The sequence below is a fragment of the Entelurus aequoreus genome, linkage group LG11 (assembly GCF_033978785.1).
Source record: "Entelurus aequoreus isolate RoL-2023_Sb linkage group LG11, RoL_Eaeq_v1.1, whole genome shotgun sequence".
Taxonomy (NCBI): Eukaryota; Metazoa; Chordata; class Actinopteri; order Syngnathiformes; family Syngnathidae; genus Entelurus; species Entelurus aequoreus.
The window spans coordinates 676,432-695,365 of record NC_084741.1 but is presented as its reverse complement, the minus strand read 5'-3'; the positions used below and the strand labels follow the sequence as shown (position 1 = coordinate 695,365).

The following is an 18,934-nucleotide window of genomic DNA, read 5'->3' as shown; positions in this document are numbered from 1 at the left end:
ATAAAGTCAATATGTGATATTATATTGTAATAAAGTCATTATAATAGTATATTGTAATAAAGTCATTATAGTAATATAATATTGTAATAAAGTCAATATGTGATATTATAATGTAATAAAGTCATTATAATAATATATTGTAATAAAGTCATTATAATATTATATAGTAATAAAGTCATTATAATAATATTATATTGTAATAAAATCATTATAATAATATATTGTAATAAAGTGAATATGTGATATTGTATTGTAATAAAATCATTATAATAATATTATATAGTAATAAAGTCATTATAATAATATTGTAATAAAGTGAATATGTGCTTGACTAAACAGGACAAGGAACCTCGAGGCATCATTCCTTTGGAGAACCTCAGCATCCGAGAGGTGGAAGACCCACGCAAACCTGTGAGCTGATGTTCTACCTGCACCATCTTGTTACTATGAGCTGATGTTCTACCCGCACCATCTTGTTACTGTGAGATGATGTTCTACCTGCACCATCTTGTTACTATGAGATGATGTTCTACCTGCACCATCTTGTTACTATGAGATGATGTTCTACCTGCACCATCTTGTTACTATGAGATGATGTTCTACCTGCACCATCTTGTTACTATGAGATGATGTTCTACCTGCACCATCTTGTTACTATGAGATGATGTTCTACCTGCACCATCTTGTTACTATGAGATGATGTTCTACCTGCACCTTCTTGTTACTATGAGATGATGTTCTACCTGCACCATCTTGTTACTATGAGATGATGTTCTACCTGCACCATCTTGTTACTATGAGATGATGTTCTACCTGCACCATCTTGTTACTATGAGATGATGTTCTACCTGCACCTTCTTTTTACTATGAGATGATGTTCTACCTGCACCATCTTGTTACTGTGAGATGATGTTCTACCTGCACCATCTTGTTACTGTGAGATGATGTTCTACCTGCACCATCTTGTTAGTGTGAGATGATGTTCTACATGCACCATCTTGTTACTGTGAGATGATGTTCTACCTGCACCATCTTGTTACTGTGAGATGATGTTCTACCTGCACCATCTTGTTAGTGTGAGATGATGTTCTACATGCACCATCTTGTTACTGTGAGATGATGTTCTACCTGCACCATCTTGTTACTATGAGATGATGTTCTACCTGCACCATCTTGTTACTATGAGATGATGTTCTACCTGCACCATCTTGTTACTATGAGCTGATGTTCTACCTGCACCATCTTGTTACTATGAGATGATGTTCTACCTGCACCATCTTGTTACTATGAGATGATGTTCTACCTGCACCATCTTGTTACTATGAGATGATGTTCTACCTGCACCATCTTGTTACTATGAGATGATGCTCTACCTGCACCATCTTGTTACTATGAGATGATGCTCTACCTGCACCATCTTGTTACTATGAGATGATGTTCTACCTGCACCATCTTGTTACTATGAGATGATGTTCTACCTGCACCATCTTGTTACTATGAGATGATGTTCTACCTGCACCATCTTGTTACTATGAGATGATGTTCTACCTGCACCATCTTGTTACTGTGAGATGATGCTCTACCTGCACCATCTTGTTACTATGAGATGATGTTCTACCTGCACCATCTTGTTACTATGAGATGATGTTCTACCTGCACCATCTTGTTACTATGAGATGATGTTCTACCTGCACCATCTTGTTACTATGAGATGATGTTCTACCTGCACCATCTTGTTACTATGAGATGATGTTCTACCTGCACCATCTTATTACTGTGAGATGATGTTCTACCTGCACCATCTTGTTACTGTGAGATGATGCTCTACCTGCACCATCTTGTTACTGTGAGATGATGTTCTACCTGCACCATCTTGTTACTATGAGATGATGTTCTACCTGCACCATCTTGTTACTATGAGATGATGTTCTACCTGCACCATCTTGTTACTATGAGATGAGGGTCTACCTGCACCATCTTGTTACTATGAGATGATGTTCTACCTGCACCTTCTTGTTACTATGAGATGATGTTCTACCTGCACCTTCTTGTTACTATGAGATGATGTTCTACCTGCACCATCTTGTTACTGTGAGATGATGTTCTACCTGCACCATCTTGTTACTGTGAGATGATGTTCTACCTGCACCATCTTGTTACTGTGAGATGATGTTCTACCTGCACCATCTTGTTACTGTGAGATGATGTTCTACCTGCACCATCTTGTTACTATGAGATGATGTTCTACCTGCACCATCTTGTTACTATGAGATGATGTTCTACCTGCACCTTCTTGTTACTATGAGCTGATGTTCTACCTGCACCATCTTGTTACTATGAGATGATGCTCTACCTGCACCATCTTGTTACTATGAGCTGATGTTCTACCTGCACCATCTTGTTACTATGAGATGATGCTCTACCTGCACCATCTTGTTACTATGAGCTGATGTTCTACCTGCACCATCTTGTTACTATGAGATGATGTTCTACCTGCACAATCTTGTTACTATGAGATGATGTTCTACCTGCACCATCTTGTTACTATGAGATGATGTTCTACCTGCACCATCTTGTTACTGTGAGATGATGTTCTACCTGCACCATCTTGTTACTGTGAGATGATGTATTACCTGCACCATCTTGTTACTATGAGATGATGTTCTACCTGCACCATCTTGTTACTATGAGATTATGTTCTACCTGCACCATCTTGTTACTATGAGATGATGTTCTACCTGCACCAACTTGTTACTATAAGATGATGTTCTACCTGCACCATCTTGTTACTATGAGATGATGTTCTACCTGCACCATCTTGTTACTATGAGATGATGTTCTACCTGCACCATCTTGTTACTGTGAGATGATGTTCTACCTGCACCATCTTGTTACTGTGAGATGATGTTCTACCTGCACCATCTTGTTACTATGAGATGATGTTCTACCTGCACCATCTTGTTACTATGAGATGATGTTCTACCTGCACCAACTTGTTACTATGAGATGATGTTCTACCTGCACCATCTTGTTACTATGAGATGATGTTCTACCTGCACCATCTTGTTACTATGAGATGATGTTCTACCTGCACCATCTTGTTACTATGAGCTGATGTTCTACCTGCACCATCTTGTTACTATGAGATGATGTTCTACCTGCACCATCTTGTTACTATGAGATGATGTTCTACCTGCACCATCTTGTTACTATGAGATGATGTTCTACCTGCACCATCTTGTTACTATGAGATGATGTTCTACCTGCACCATCTTGTTACTATGAGATGATGTTCTACCTGCACCATCTTGTTACTATGAGATGATGTTCTACCTGCACCATCTTGTCTACCAAGTCTACTAAGTGTACCAACTGTAGCAACTATTAAGTCTATTAAATGTACCAACTCTACTTAGTGTACCAGATATAGCAACTATTAAGTGTAGCAACTGTACTAAGTGTACCAAATGTAGCAGCTATCAGGTGTAGCAAGTTTACTAAATGTAGCAACTAAATGCAGTATGTGTAGCAACTGTACTAAATGTAGCAACTATTAAGTGTACCAAATGTAGCAGCTATTAGGTGTAGCAAGTTTACTAAATGTAGCAACTAAATGCAGTATGTGTACTAAATGTAGCAACTATTAAGTGTACCAAATGTAGCAGCTATCAGGTGTAGCAAGTTTACTAAATGTAGCAACTAAATGCAGTATGTGTACCAACTGTACTAAATGTAGCAACTATTAAGTGTACCAAATGTAGCAGCTATTAGGTGTAGCAAGTTTACTAAAAGTAGCAACTAAATGCAGTATGTGTACCAACTGTACTAAATGTAGCAACTATTAAGTGTAGCAACTGTACTAAATGTAGCAACTATTAAGTGTAGCAACTGTACTAAGTGTACCAAATGTAGCAGCTATTAGGTGTAGCAAGTTTACTAAATGTAGCAACTAAGTGCAGTATGTGTACCAACTGTACTAAATGTAGCAACTATTAAGTGTAGCAACTGTACTAAATGTAGCAACTATTAAGTGTAGCAACTGTACTAAGTGTACCAAATGTAGCAGCTATTAGGTGTAGCAAGTTTACTAAATGTAGCAACTAAGTGCAGTATGTGTACCAACTGTACTAAATGTAGCAACTATTAAGTGTAGCAACTGTACTAAGTGTACCAAATGTAGCAGCTATCAGGTGTAGCAAGTTTACTAAATGTAGCAACTAAGTGCAGTATGTGTACCAACTGTACTAAATGTAGCAACTATTAAGTGTAGCAACTGTACTAAGTGTAGCAACTATTAAGTGTAGCAACTGTACTAAGTGTAGCAACTATTAAGTGTAGCAACTGTACTAAATGTAGCAACTATTAAGTGTAGCAACTGTACTAAGTGTAGCAACTATTAAGTGTAGCAACTGTACTAAGTGTAGCAACTATTAAGTGTAGCAACTGTACTAAATGTAGCAACTATTAAGTGTAGCAACTGTACTAAGTGTAGCAACTATTAAGTGTAGCAACTATTAAGTGTAGCAACTGTACTAAGTGTAGCAACTATTAAGTGTAGCAACTGTACTAAGTGTAGCAACTATTAAGTGTAGCAACTGTACTAAGTGTAGCAACTATTAAGTGTAGCAACTGTACTAAGTGTAGCAACTATTAAGTGTAGCAACTGTACCAACTGTACTAAATGTAGCAACTACTAAGTGTAGCAAGAGTACTGAGTCTAACAACTACTAAGTGTAGTAAGAGTACTAAGTCTAGCAACTTCTAAGTGTAGCAAGTGTACCAACTGTACTAAATGTAGCAACTATTAAGTGTAGCAAGTGTACCAATTGTACTAAATGTAGCAACTACTAAGTGTAGCAACTATTAAGTAGAGCAAGTGTACCAACTGTACTAAATGTAGCAACAACCAAGTGTACCAACTGTAGCAAGTGTAGCAAGTGTACTAAGTGTAGCATGTGTACCAACTGTATTAAGTGTAGCAAGTGTACTAAGTGTAGCATGTGTACCAACTGTATTAAGTGTAGCAAGTGTACTAAGTGTAGCATGTGTACCAACTGTATTAAGTGTAGCAAGTGTACTAAGTGTAGCATGTGTACCAACTGTATTAAGTGTAGCAAGTGTACTAAGTGTAGCATGTGTACCAACTGTATTAAGTGTAGCAAGTGTACTAAGTGTAGCATGTGTACCAACTGTTTTAAGTGTAGCAAGTGTACTAAGTGTAGCATGTGTACCAACTGTATTAAGTGTAGCAAGTGTACTAAGTGTAGCATGTGTACCAACTGTATTAAGTGTAATAAGTGTACTAAGTGTAGCATGTGTACCAACTGTATTAAGTGTAGCAAGTGTACTAAGTGTAGCATGTGTACCAACTGTATTAAGTGTAGCAAGTGTACTAAGTGTAGCATGTGTACCAACTGTATTAAGTGTAGCAAGTGTACTAAGTGTAGCATGTGTACCAACTGTTTTAAGTGTAGCAAGTGTACTAAGTGTAGCATGTGTACCAACTGTATTAAGTGTAGTAAGTGTACTAAGTGTAGCATGTGTACCAACTGTATTAAGTGTAGCAAGTGTACTAAGTGTAGCGAGTGTGTACGCTTGCCAACAGAACTGTTTCGAGTTGTACATCCCCAACAACCGTGGTCAGCTGATCAAGGCGTGCAAGACGGAGGCTGATGGGCGGGTGGTAGAAGGGAACCACATGGTGTATCGCATCTCTGCCCCCACGCCTGAGGAGAAGGAGGAGTGGATCCACAGTATCAAGTAAGTCCACAACAACAACACTCAAGTATCAAGTAAGTCCACAACAACAATACTCACAAGTATCAAGTAAGTCCACAACAACAATACTCACAAGTATCAAGTAAGTCCACAACAACAATACTCACAAGTATCAAGTCCACAACAACAATACTCACAAGTATCAAGTAAGTCCACAACAATACTCACAAGTATCAAGTAAGTCCACAACAACAATACTCACAAGTATCAAGTAAGTCCACAACAACAATACTCACAAGTATCAAGTATGTCCACAACAACAACAATACTCACAAGTATCAAGTATGTCCACAACAACAATACTCACAAGTATCAAGTATGTCCACAACAACAATACTCACAAGTATCAAGTAAGTCCACAACAGCAATACTCACAAGTATCAAGTAAGTCCACAACAACAATACTCACAAGTATCAAGTAAGTCCACAACAACAATACTCACAAGTATCAAGTATGTCCACAACAACAACAATACTCACAAGTATCAAGTATGTCCACCACAACAACAATACTCACAAGTATCAAGTATGTCCACCACAACAACAATACTCACAAGTATCAAGTATGTCCACCACAACAATACTCACAAGTATCAAGTAAGTCCACCACAACAATACTCAAGTATCAAGTATGTCCACAACAACAACAATACTCACAAGTATCAAGTATGTCCACCACAACAACAATACTCACAAGTATCAAGTATGTCCACCACAACAATACTCACAAGTATCAAGTATGTCCACCACAACAACAATACTCACAAGTATCAAGTATGTCCACCACAACAATACTCACAAGTATCAAGTAAGTCCACCACAACAATACTCAAGTATCAAGTATGCCCACAACATCAATAGTACTCACAAGTATCAAGTAAGTCCACAACAACAATACTCACAAGTATCAAGTATGCCCATCACAACAATACTCACAAGTATCAAGTATGTCCACAACATCAACAATACTCACAGGTATCAAGTAAGTCCACAACAACAATACTCACAAGTATCAAGTATGTCCACCACAACAACAATACTCACAAGTATCAAGTATGTCCACCACAACAATACTCACAAGTATCAAGTATGTCCACCACAACAACAATACTCACAAGTATCAAGTATGTCCACCACAACAATACTCACAAGTATCAAGTAAGTCCACCACAACAATACTCAAGTATCAAGTATGCCCACAACATCAATAGTACTCACAAGTATCAAGTAAGTCCACAACAACAATACTCACAAGTATCAAGTATGCCCATCACAACAATACTCACAAGTATCAAGTATGTCCACAACATCAACAATACTCACAGGTATCAAGTAAGTCCACAACAACAATACTCACAAGTATCAAGTATGTCCACAACATCAACAATACTCACAGGTATCAAGTAAGTCCACAACAACAATACTCACAAGTATCAAGTATGTCCACAACAACAACAATGCTCACAAGTATCAAGTATGCCCACAACATCAATAGTACTCACAAGTATCAAGTGAGTCCACAACAACAATACTCACAAGTATCAAGTATGCCCATCACAACAATACTCACAAGTATCAAGTATGTCCACAACATCAACAATACTCACAGGTATCAAGTAAGTCCACAACAACAATACTCACAAGTATCAAGTATGTCAACAACAACAATACTCGATAACAAGTATCAAGTATGTCCACAACAACAACAATACTCGATAACAAGTATCAAGTATGTCCACAACATCAACAATACTCACAGGTATCAAGTAAGTCCACAACAACAATACTCACAAGTATCAAGTATGTCCACAACATCAACAATACTCACAGGTATCAAGTAAGTCCACAACAACAATACTCACAAGTATCAAGTATGTCCACAACAACAACAATGCTCACAAGTATCAAGTATGCCCACAACATCAATAGTACTCACAAGTATCAAGTGAGTCCACAACAACAATACTCACAAGTATCAAGTATGCCCATCACAACAATACTCACAAGTATCAAGTATGTCCACAACATCAACAATACTCACAGGTATCAAGTAAGTCCACAACAACAATACTCACAAGTATCAAGTATGTCCACAACAACAATACTCACAAGTATTTATTTATTATTTAGTTTAGATTTAACATTTATATTTCGATTTAACATTTAGGTGTAAATGTAACATTTACATTTTGATTTACACATTGTAAAACAGTAATAGATTCAAGGTTTAGATTTAACATTTATATTTCAATTTAATATTTTAATATAACATTTAAATTTAGATTCAAACATTTCGCTTTAAGATTTAGATACAGATTACATTTATATTAAGCATTTAAATTGAACATTTAGATTTACATGTAACATTTAGGTTTAGATTGAACATTTAGCACACCCATTTAGACTCAAGATTTGGATACAACAGTCAGATTTAACATTAAGATGATGTAGATTTATGTTTAACATTTATATTGCTATATTACATTTGGTGTGGCATCAGAGGGTGGGTCACAAACATCACAGGGTGGGTCACAAACATCAGAGGGTTGGTCACAAACATCAGGGTTGGTCACAAACATCACAGGGTGGGTCACAAACATCAGGGGGTGGGTCACAAACATCAGAGGGTGGGTCACAAACATCAGAGGGTTGGTCACAAACATCAGAGGGTGGGTCACACACATCAGAGGGTTGGTCACAAACATCAGAGGGTGGGTCACACACATCAGAGGGTTGGTCACAAACATCAGAGGGTTGGTCACAAACATCAGAGGGTGGGTCACACACATCAGAGGGTTGGTCACAAACATCAGAGGGTGGGTCACAAACATCAGAGGGTGGGTCACAAACATCAGAGGGTGGGTCACAAACATCAGAGGGTGGGTCACAAACATCAGAGGGTGGGTCACAAACATCAGAGGTTGGGTCACAAACATCAGGGGGTGGGTCACAAACATCAGAGGGTGGGTCACAAACATCAGAGGGTGGGTCACAAACATCAGAGGGTGGGTCACAAACATCAGAGAGTGTGAGTGAGATATTTGGAAGTTAGTGTTTTCTTCAAGCAAATACAAATAATAACAGAGGGAAGTAATAAAACAAATAGAAACAGAATATCTTTGAATCTCAGTCAAAGTCAAATAATGTGAAAATACCACAAATAGACAAAGTAGACTTTGAAAGAGTAAAATGCAGACAGTGTAAATAAACATGTCAACAATATTGATATTCTCTACTGCTAGCCACTGTTAGCATATCTGAGTTATTGTGCAGAAATATAACACTTATCATGTTACAAAATCCTTTTATTCATGATGCGGACACGTTTGTTACTGGATACCTTCTAATATGCCTTGCAGACTATGTGCACCTATTTGTTTACTTGTATTGTCCAGCTGGTGTGCTACTGTGTGCTCAGCTGTTGCGTAGCTGCCAGTATGTTCACGGACTTGAAGTGGCAAATATTGTGTGCTCAGCTGTTGCGTAGCTGCCAGTATGTTCACGGACTTGAAGTGGCAAATATTTGTTGTCCTCAGATCGGCCGTCAGTGTGGATCCCTTCTATGAAATGTTGGCAGCCAGGAAGAAACGCATCTCACTGAAGAAGAAGGAAGAGCAGCCATAGATGGCCTCCCTCCTCCCTCCTCCCTCCTCATCCTCCTCATCCCCTCACCCTCCTCATCCTCATCCTCATCCTCCTCCATCCTTGTGGGACCACCTGGTCCTGATTGGACCTCAGATGAAGAAGAAGAAGAAGGCAGCTGCTCCTAACTTGTAAATATATTTATTCTCTGCTTTCATGCCACTGCATGTCATGTTCATGCAGCCTTTTGAAGGCGGGGCCTAGAAGACTGAAGGCGGGGCCTAGAAGACTGAAGGCGGGGCCTGGAAGATTAGGATGACATTTGGAGGCGGGGCCTAGAAGATTGATTTTAGATTTGGAGGGGTGGCTCAAAACACTGACTTTAGACTTGAAGGCGTGGCCCAGAAGATTGACTTTAAATTTGAAGGCGGGGCCTAGAAGATTGACTTTAAATTTGAAGGCGTGGCCCAGAAGATTGACGTTAAATTTGAAGGCGTGGCCCAGAAGATTGACTTTAAATTTGAAGGCGGGGCCTAGAAGATTGAGACAAGATTTGTAGGCGTAGCTCAAAAGATTGACTTTATATTTGAAGGCGGGGCTTAGAAAAGTGAAGGCGTGGCCTAGAACATTGAGACAAGATTTGTAGGCGTGGCTCAAAAGATTGACTTTAGATTTGAAGGCGGGGCCTAGAAGATTGAGACAAGATTTGTAGGCGTAGCTCAAAAGATTGACTTTAGATTTGAAGGCGGGGCTTAGAAAAGTGAAGGCGTGGTCTAAAACATTGAGACAAGATTTGTAGGCGTAGCTCAAAAGATTGACTTAATATTTGAAGGCGGGGCCTAGAAAAGTGAAGGTGTGGCCTAAAAGATTGAGACAAGATTTGTAGGCGTGGCTCAAAAAGATTAATTTTAGATTTGAAGGCGGGGCTTAGAAGATTGAGACAAGATTTGTAGGCGTGGCCCAGAAGATTGACTTTAAATTTGAAGGCGGGGCCTAGAAGATTGAGACAAGTTTTGTAGGCGTAGCTCAAAAGATTGACTTTAGATTTGAAGGCGGGGCTTAGAAAAGTGAAGGCGTGGCCTAGAACATTGAGACAAGATTTGTAGGCGTAGCTCAAAAGATTGACTTTAGATTTGAAGGCGGGGCCTAGAAAAGTGAAGGTGTGGCCTAAAAGATTGAGACAAGCTTTGTAGGCGTGGCTCAAAAAGATTAATTTTAGATTTGAAGGCGGGGCTTAGAAGATTGAGACAAGATTTGTAGGCGTGGCTCAAAAGATTGCCTTTAGATTAGAAGGCGGGGCCTAGAAGAGTGAAGGCGTGGCCTAGAACATTGAGACAAGATTTGTAGGCGTAGCTCAAAAGATTGACTTTAGATTTGAAGGCGGGGCCTAGAAAAGTGAAGGTGTGGCCTAAAAGATTGAGACAAGCTTTGTAGGCGTGGCTCAAAAAGATTAATTTTAGATTTGAAGGCGGGGCTTAGAAGATTGAGACAAGATTTGTAGGCGTGGCTCAAAAGATTCCCTTTAGATTTGAAGGCGGGGCCTAGAAGAGTGAAGGCGTGGCCTAGAGGATTGAGACGAGATTTGTAGGCGTGGCTCAAAAGATTGACTTTAGATTTGAAGGCGGGGCCTAGAAAAGTGAAGGTGTGGCCTAAAAGATTGAGACAAGCTTTGTAGGCGTGGCTCAAAAAGATTAATTTTAGATTTGAAGGCGGGGCTTAGAAGATTGAGACAAGATTTGTAGGCGTGGCTCAAAAGATTCCCTTTAGATTTGAAGGCGGGGCCTAGAAGAGTGAAGGCGTGGCCTAGAGGATTGAGACGAGATTTGTAGGCGTGGCTCAAAAGATTGACTTTAGATTTGAAGGCGGGGCCTAGAAGAGTGAAGGCGTGGCCTAGAAGATTGAGATGAGATTTGTAGGCGTGGCTCAAAAGATTGACTTTAGATTTGAAGGCGGGGCCTAGAAGATTGAGATGAGATTTGTAGGCGTGGCTCAAAAAGATTGACTTTAGATTTGAAGGCGGGGCCTAGAAAAGTGAAGGCGTGGCCTAGAAGATTGAGATGAGATTTGTAGGCATGGCTCAAAAAGATGAACTTTAGATTTGAAGGCGGGGCCTAGAAGATTGAGACGAGATTTGTAGGCGTGGCTCAAAAGATTGACTTTAGATTTGAAGGCGTGGCCTAGAAGATTGACTTTAAATTTTAAGGCGGGGCCTAGAAGAGTGAAGGCGTGGCCTAGAAGATTGAGATGAGATTTGTAGGCGTGGCTCAAAAAGATTGACTTTAGATTTGAAGGCGGGGCCTAGAAAAGTGAAGGCGTGGCCTAGAAGATTGAGATGAGATTTGTAGGCGTGGCTCAAAAAGATTGACTTTAGATTTGAAGGCGTGGCCTAGAAGGTTGACTTTAATTTGAAGGCGGGGCCTAGAAGAGTGAAGGCGTGGCCTAGAAGATTGAGATGAGATTTGTAGGCGTGGCTCAAAAAGATTGACTTTAGATTTGAAGGCGGGGCCTAGAAAAGTGAAGGCGTGGCCTAGAAGATTGAGATGAGATTTGTAGGCGTGGCTCAAAAAGATTGACTTTAGATTTGAAGGCGGGGCCTAGAAAAGTGAAGGCGTGGCCTAGAAGATTGAGATGAGATTTGTAGGCGTGGCTCAAAAAGATTGACTTTAGATTTGAAGGCGGGGCCTAGAAAAGTGAAGGCGTGGCCTAGAAGATTGAGACAAGATTAGTAGGCGTGGCTCAAAATATTGACTTTAGATTTGAAGGCGGGGCCTGTGGCCCAGAAGTTGACTAAATATTTGAAGGTGTGGCCTAGGAGAGTGAAGGCGGGGCCTGGGACAGTGAAGGCGGGGCCTAGAAGAGTGAAGGCATGGCCTAGTAGATTGAGATGAGATTTGTAGGCGTGGCTCAAAAGATTAACTTTTGATTTGAAGGCGTGGCCTACAAGATTGAGACAAGATTTGAAGGCGGGGCCCAGAAGATTGACTATAGATTTGAAGGCGTGGCCTCAAAGAGTGATGGCGTGGCCTAGAAGATTGAGACTTGATTTGAAGGCGTGGCCTGGAAGAGTGAAGGCGTGGCCTAAAAGATTGAGACATGATTTGAAGGCGTGGCCCAGAAGATTGAGAGTGATTTGTAGGTGAGGCCTTGAATAGTGAAGGCGTGGCCTAAAAGATTGAGATGCGATTTGGAGGCATGGCCTTGCAGAGTGAAGGCGGGGCCTAAAAGATTGAATTGCGATTTGAAGGCGTGGCCTAGAAGAGTGAAGGCGGGGCCTAAAAGATTGAGACAAGATTTGTAGGCGTGGCCCAGTAGAGACTTTAGATTTGATGGCAGAAAATTAAGATACAATTTGAAGGCGGGGCCCAGAAGAGTGAAGGCAGAGCCTACAAGATTGAGACACGATTTGAAGGCGTGGCCTAACAGATTGAGACGTGATTTGAAGGGATGGCCTTGCAGAGGGAAGGCGGGGCCTAAAAGATTGAGACACGATATGTAGGCGGGGCCCAGTAGATTGACTTTAGATTTGATGGCAGAAAATTAAGTTTAAATTTGAAGGCGGGCCTATAAAATTGAAGGCGGGGCCTAGAAGCTAGTAGGTGTAGTAAGCACAAGCATGGATGATTTTAATCTGCTGACTGTGCACATTTACAATAAATTGATTAGTTTCCAGATCAGCAGATTAGTGTTAAGATGCATTTTATTTTGTAAGTGATGCATTTTATTTTGTAAGTGAAACTACAAGAATTGTTTACCGCACTTTATGGTTGAGTCTTTAGCGCCCTCCGGTGGTGTGTCAGCTAGGGAAGATGAATGATGATGATGATGACATTTTGTCTCCTCCGTCCTGCTCCTTCTTCTTGTCTTCTGGAACATTCTTGAAGTGCACAGCTGCCAAAAAGTAAGACAAACAAATGTTACAAAGTGTTTTTTTCTTTGTATTTATTGACTGTAAGATGAATAATTGTGTCCATGTAGCAAAAACACATCATGTGTGACAATAAAGACAAGAACATTCTGACATTCATCACTTCATTTATAACATATAACCATATAATAATATATCATATAACTTAACATAATATATCATATAACCTAACATAATATATCATATAACTTAATATTTATAATAATATATCATAAAACCTAACATAATATATCATATAACTTAATATAATATAATAATATATCATACAACCTAACATAATATATCATATAACTTAATATAATATATCATACAACCTAACATAATATATCATATAACTTAATATAATATAATAATATATCATACAACCTAACATAATATATTATATAACCTAACATAATATATAACCTAACATCTTATATCATATAACCTAACATAATATATCATATAACCTAACATAATATAATAATATAACATGTAACCTAACATAATATAATAATATAACACTTAACCTAACATAATATATCATATAACTTAATATAATATAATAATATATCATACAACCTAACATAATATATCATATAACCTAACATCATATATCATATAACCTAACATAATATATCATATAACCTAACATCATATATCATATAACCTAACATAATATATCATATAACCTAACATAATATATTATATAACCTAACATAATATATCATATAACCTAACATAATATAATAATATAACACTTAACCTTACATAATATATCATATAACTTAACATAATATATCATATAACCTAACATAATATAATAATATATCATATAACCTAACATTATATATTATATAACCTAACATAATATATCATATAACCTAACATAATGTAATAATATATCATATAGCCTAACATAATATAATAAAATATCATATAACCTAACATAATACATCAAATAACCTAACATAATATATCATATAACTTAATATAATATAATAATATATCATATAACCTAACATAACATAATAATATATCATATAACCTAACATAATATATCATATAACCTAACATAATGATATATCATATAACCTAACATAATATAATAATATATTATATAACCTAACATAAATATAATAATATATCATATAACCTAACATAATATAATATATCATATAACCTAACATAATATAACAATATATCATATAACCTAACATAATATATCATATAACCTAACATAATATATCATATAACCTAACATAATGTAATAATATATCATATAACCTAGCATAAAATAATGTATCATATAACCTAACATAATATATCATATAACCTAACATAATATAATAAAATATCATATAACCTAACATAATATATCAAATAACCTAACATAATATAATATATCATACAATTTAACATAATATAATAATATATCATATAACCTAACAATCTAACATATCAAATAACCTAACATGATATATCATATAACCTGACATACTATAATAATATATCATATAACTTAATATAATAATATATAATCAAACATAATATAATAATATATCATATAACCTAACATAATATAATAATATAACATATAACCTAACATAATATAATATGTCATGTAACCTAACATAATATATCATATAACTTAACATAATATAATAATATATCATATAATCAAACTTAATATAATATCATATAACCTAACATAATATAATAATATAACATATAACCTAACATAATATAATATAACATATAACCTAACATAATATAATAATATATCATATAACCTAACATAACATAATATAATATAACCTAACATAATATAATAATATATCATATAACCTAACATAATATAATATAACATATAACCTAACATAATATAATAATATATCATATAACCTAAAATAATATAATATTCATACTTGCCAACCCTCCTGAATTTTCCAGGAGGCTCCTGAATTTCAGTGCCTCTCCCGAAAATCTCCCGGGACAACCATTCTCCCAAATGTCTTTCAATCTCCAGCTGGACTTAAGACACACCCCTCCAGGTCGGTGAGGACAGCCTGTCGTCACGTCCGCTTGGCCAAGCAAAAAGTAACCACAGAACACTACACCTTATAGTGTTCTGTGGTCACAGAACACTACACCTTATAGTGTTCTGTGGTCAACTTTTTGCTTGGCAAGTGTGGGAGTCTCTTCTGAAGTATGAAGTAAGGAGACGTAACTTCATCACCTCGCCTGGTTATTGACTCCAACCCAGAATATTACCCTGCCCATACCTATGATCCTTCAAAGACTGTGCTACTGGACATCTGCATGGTGGATCTGTGAGCAGACAAGCGGAGAAGTTCCGAGATGTGTTGACCATTCCTACTCCCCTCTCTTCAGTCACCACCACAGAACACGCCGACCTCACCAAACGCCACAAAGAGCTTCCAAAAGGCGAGCGTTTCTCCACAAGTTGAGCAGGTGCAGAGTCCCGGGTGACAATGTGTGTCTCCCAAACATCATCAGGGTCAAGAGAGGGAGTCAGAGACCAGTTCAATTGCATAGCAATTTAATCCAAGTCCAATACGGACGCTGTCCCTGGCACAGGGAGAGGCCCTGCGCTCACCCTCCGACAAATATCAAACTTTGATAAGCGCTGGCTATGTTCAACAGGCATCACAGGGTCTGGAGAGAAACGTCCCCGTTGTGGAGCAGCAGGTGACAGGAAATACAAGACCGAGACTTCCCGGGCTCCGGAGAAGATTTGTTGTTGAAGGAAAGGGAAAAGAAAAGGTGAAACGGGGCACACCTGCGAGCAGAGAAAGTGGGGGATGGCGTCGGCGGGTGAGCCCACAGGGCGTTCCGCTGGGGTGTGAGACGCCACACCTTTTCTACTACACATCACAATCTCTAGCCACACTTTTGGACTTTGGTCTGGGAATGTGGACAGCAGTACTTTTTGTTTTGTCTCTTCCAGGTACCTGTACTCGAAGGTGAAGCCCTCCTTCTTCCTCCGGCCCCATTTCTCATAGTCAAAGTAAATGTAAGTGCCCTGCAAGCACACAGCGCCTCGTTAGCAGCAAGCAAACAGGAGCAAATCAAGCGCTCCTTTTCTTAAAGGGGAACTGCACTTTTTTGGAGCGTCAATCACAATCCTTATGGAAGACAAGAACATTTATCTCTTTCATGCATTCTAAGTGCTCAAATAAGACCAACAATGGCAGTACACTATTACTACATATTGTATAAAGCCCTCTAAAATACATTCAACAATACTGACAGGTATTAGCCATTTTGTTATTATAAGCGCTAACGCAGAGGAACTACTTTTAGGAGTGTTGTGATGACACGCTATATCAGGGGTCACCAACCTTTTTGAAACCAAGAGCTACTTCTTGGGTACTGATTAATGCGAAGGGCTACCAGTTTGATACACACTTAAATAAATTGCCAGAAATAGCCAATTTGCTCAATTTACCTTTAACTCTATGTTATTATTAGTAATTAATGATATTTACACTTAATTGAACGGTTTAAAAGAGGAGAAAACACGAACAAAATGACAATTAAATTTTGAAACATAGTTTATCTTCAATTTCGACTCTTTAAAATTCAAATTTCAACCGCAAAAAAGAAGAGGAAAACTTAAAAAAGAATTTATGGAACATCATTAGTAATTTTTCCTGATTAAGATAATTTTAGAATTTTGATTAAATAGGTTAAAATCCAATCTGCACTTTGTTAGAATATATAACAAATTGGACCAAGCTATATTTCTAACAAAGACAAATCATTATTTCTTCTACATTTTCCAGAACAAAATTTTTAAAAGAAATTCAAAAGACTTTGAAATAAGATTTAAATTTGATTCTACAGATTTTCTAGATTTGCCAGAATAATTTTTTTGAATTTTAATCATAATAAGTTTGAAGAAATATTTCACAAATATTCTTCGTCGAAAAAACAGAAGCTAAAATGAAGAATTAAATTCAAATGTATTTATTATTCTTTACAATAAAAAAAAACATTTACTTGAACATTGATGTAAATTGTCAGGAAAGAAGAGGAAGGAATTTAAAAGGTAAAAAGGTATATGTGTTTAAAAATCCTAAAATCATTTTTAAGGTTGTATTTTTTCTCTAAAATTGTCTTTCTGAAAGTTATAAGAAGCAAAGTAAAAAAATTAATGAATTTATTTAAACAAGTGAAGACCAAGTCTTTAATATATTTTCTTGGATTTTCAAATTCTATTTGAGTTTTGTCTCTCTTAGAATTAAAAATGTTGGGCAAAGCGAGACCAGCTTGCTAGTAAATAAATAAAATTTAAAAAATAGAGGCAGCTTACTGGTAAAAAATAGAGGCAGCTCACTGGTAAGTGCTGCTATTTGAGCTATTTTTAGAACAGGCCGGCGGGCTACTCATCTGGTCCTTACGGGCTACCTGGTGCCCGCGGGCACCGCGTTGGTGACCCCTGCGCTATATTGACATATTGAGCTGCTGCATCGCCTCAGAGTTGGTGAAAGTTCATTGTAGATCCTGGATAGTAGAAGGTTGTGGACATAAACCCACAAGTTGGTCAACTTTGACATCCAACTTAGACCTGGAATGGCCAGAAAGACGCCAAAAGAGGCTTATTTGCGGCACCTTATTTTTTTAAACTGTTTGTGAGGATTCTGATGAATTGTTCAAGTGAAGGGGAAGATATAAACATCCCATCAGTCTTTATCCCAGTGAGAGCAGACATTGGACTGTAAGTGATTGTGTTGTGGTTTTATTGGCAAGTCTAATTCAATGATTTTTAATGCCACCTAAAATAAATGTATTGCCCATGTCCTACTTCAGTTAGTGAGCGTTTTATTCAAATGATTCACCTAAATTCCGGACTATAAGCGGCTATGTTCTTCCTACGCTTTAAATCCTGCGGCTTTTAAAACTAATTGATGGATATTTCTTCGCTGACAACTACAATGCAGATGGTTTAAAAAAACAAAACACAGCAAAGACCCTGAAAATGGTGCTATGGCGCCATCTTTTGGACAAGTTCGCACACTGCCGGTGCTGCTGGGTAAATGTGAATTCCTGTTGTCTAAAGCTTTAAACCGGAAGTATAAGTGGCTGTCCATAGCGTTTCTACTCGTGTGGATTTGAAGCGTTTGTGAGGATTCTGATGAATTGTTCAAGTGAAGGGGAAGATATAAACATCCCATCAGTCTTTATCCCAGTGAGAGCAGACATTGGACTGTAAGTGATTGTGTTGTGGTTTTATTGGCAGGTATCAGCAAGTCTAATTCAATGATTTTTTTTGTGATAGAGTGATTGGAGCACATACCGTATTTTTCGGAGTATAAGTGGCTCCGGCCGAAAATGCATAATAAAGAAGGAAAAAAACATATATAAGTCGCACTGGAGTATAAGTCGCATTTTTTGGGGGAAATGTATTTGATAAAAGCCAACAGCAAGAATAGACATTTGAAAGGCAATTTAAAATTCAAGCTGCAAGCAGCGTTGGTCGGGTCCGCATTTTGGCAGGTGCTAGTCCTAGGTGTCCCAATACTTTTGTCCAGTGGTAGTCCCGAGTGAGACCTACATAGAGGTTTTTGTTTCGTGTCTCTACGATATTCGTACTGGCAGTTAGAGGAAGTTGTGTCTGTGTCTTTTACGTAGGTGTTGCGGCAC

General features: G+C 37.7%; 1 protein-coding gene across 1 annotated transcript; it reads left to right on the top strand.

Annotated features, from left to right (window-relative positions):
* The first annotated feature begins 321 nt into the window (after positions 1-321).
* On the top strand, positions 322-13,372 carry LOC133660494 (cytohesin-2-like). Its single transcript, XM_062064032.1, has 3 exons — positions 322-411; positions 5,606-5,760; positions 9,315-13,372. The coding sequence occupies exons 1-3, from the start codon at positions 322-324 to the stop codon at positions 9,400-9,402; spliced, it is 333 nt and encodes a 110-aa protein (XP_061920016.1). The 3' UTR covers positions 9,403-13,372.
* Positions 13,373-18,934: the final 5,562 nt, after the last annotated feature.

Excerpts from the sequence above, each read along its gene's own strand:
- LOC133660494 (XM_062064032.1), top strand. The coding sequence starts at position 322 with ATGTGCTTGACTAAACAGGACAAGGAACCTCGAGGCATCATTCCTTTG. Across the intron at positions 412-5,605 it reads TGGAAGACCCACGCAAACCT|AACTGTTTCGAGTTGTACAT; the intron begins GTGAGCTGATGT and ends GCTTGCCAACAG. Across the intron at positions 5,761-9,314 it reads GAGTGGATCCACAGTATCAA|ATCGGCCGTCAGTGTGGATC; the intron begins GTAAGTCCACAA and ends TGTTGTCCTCAG.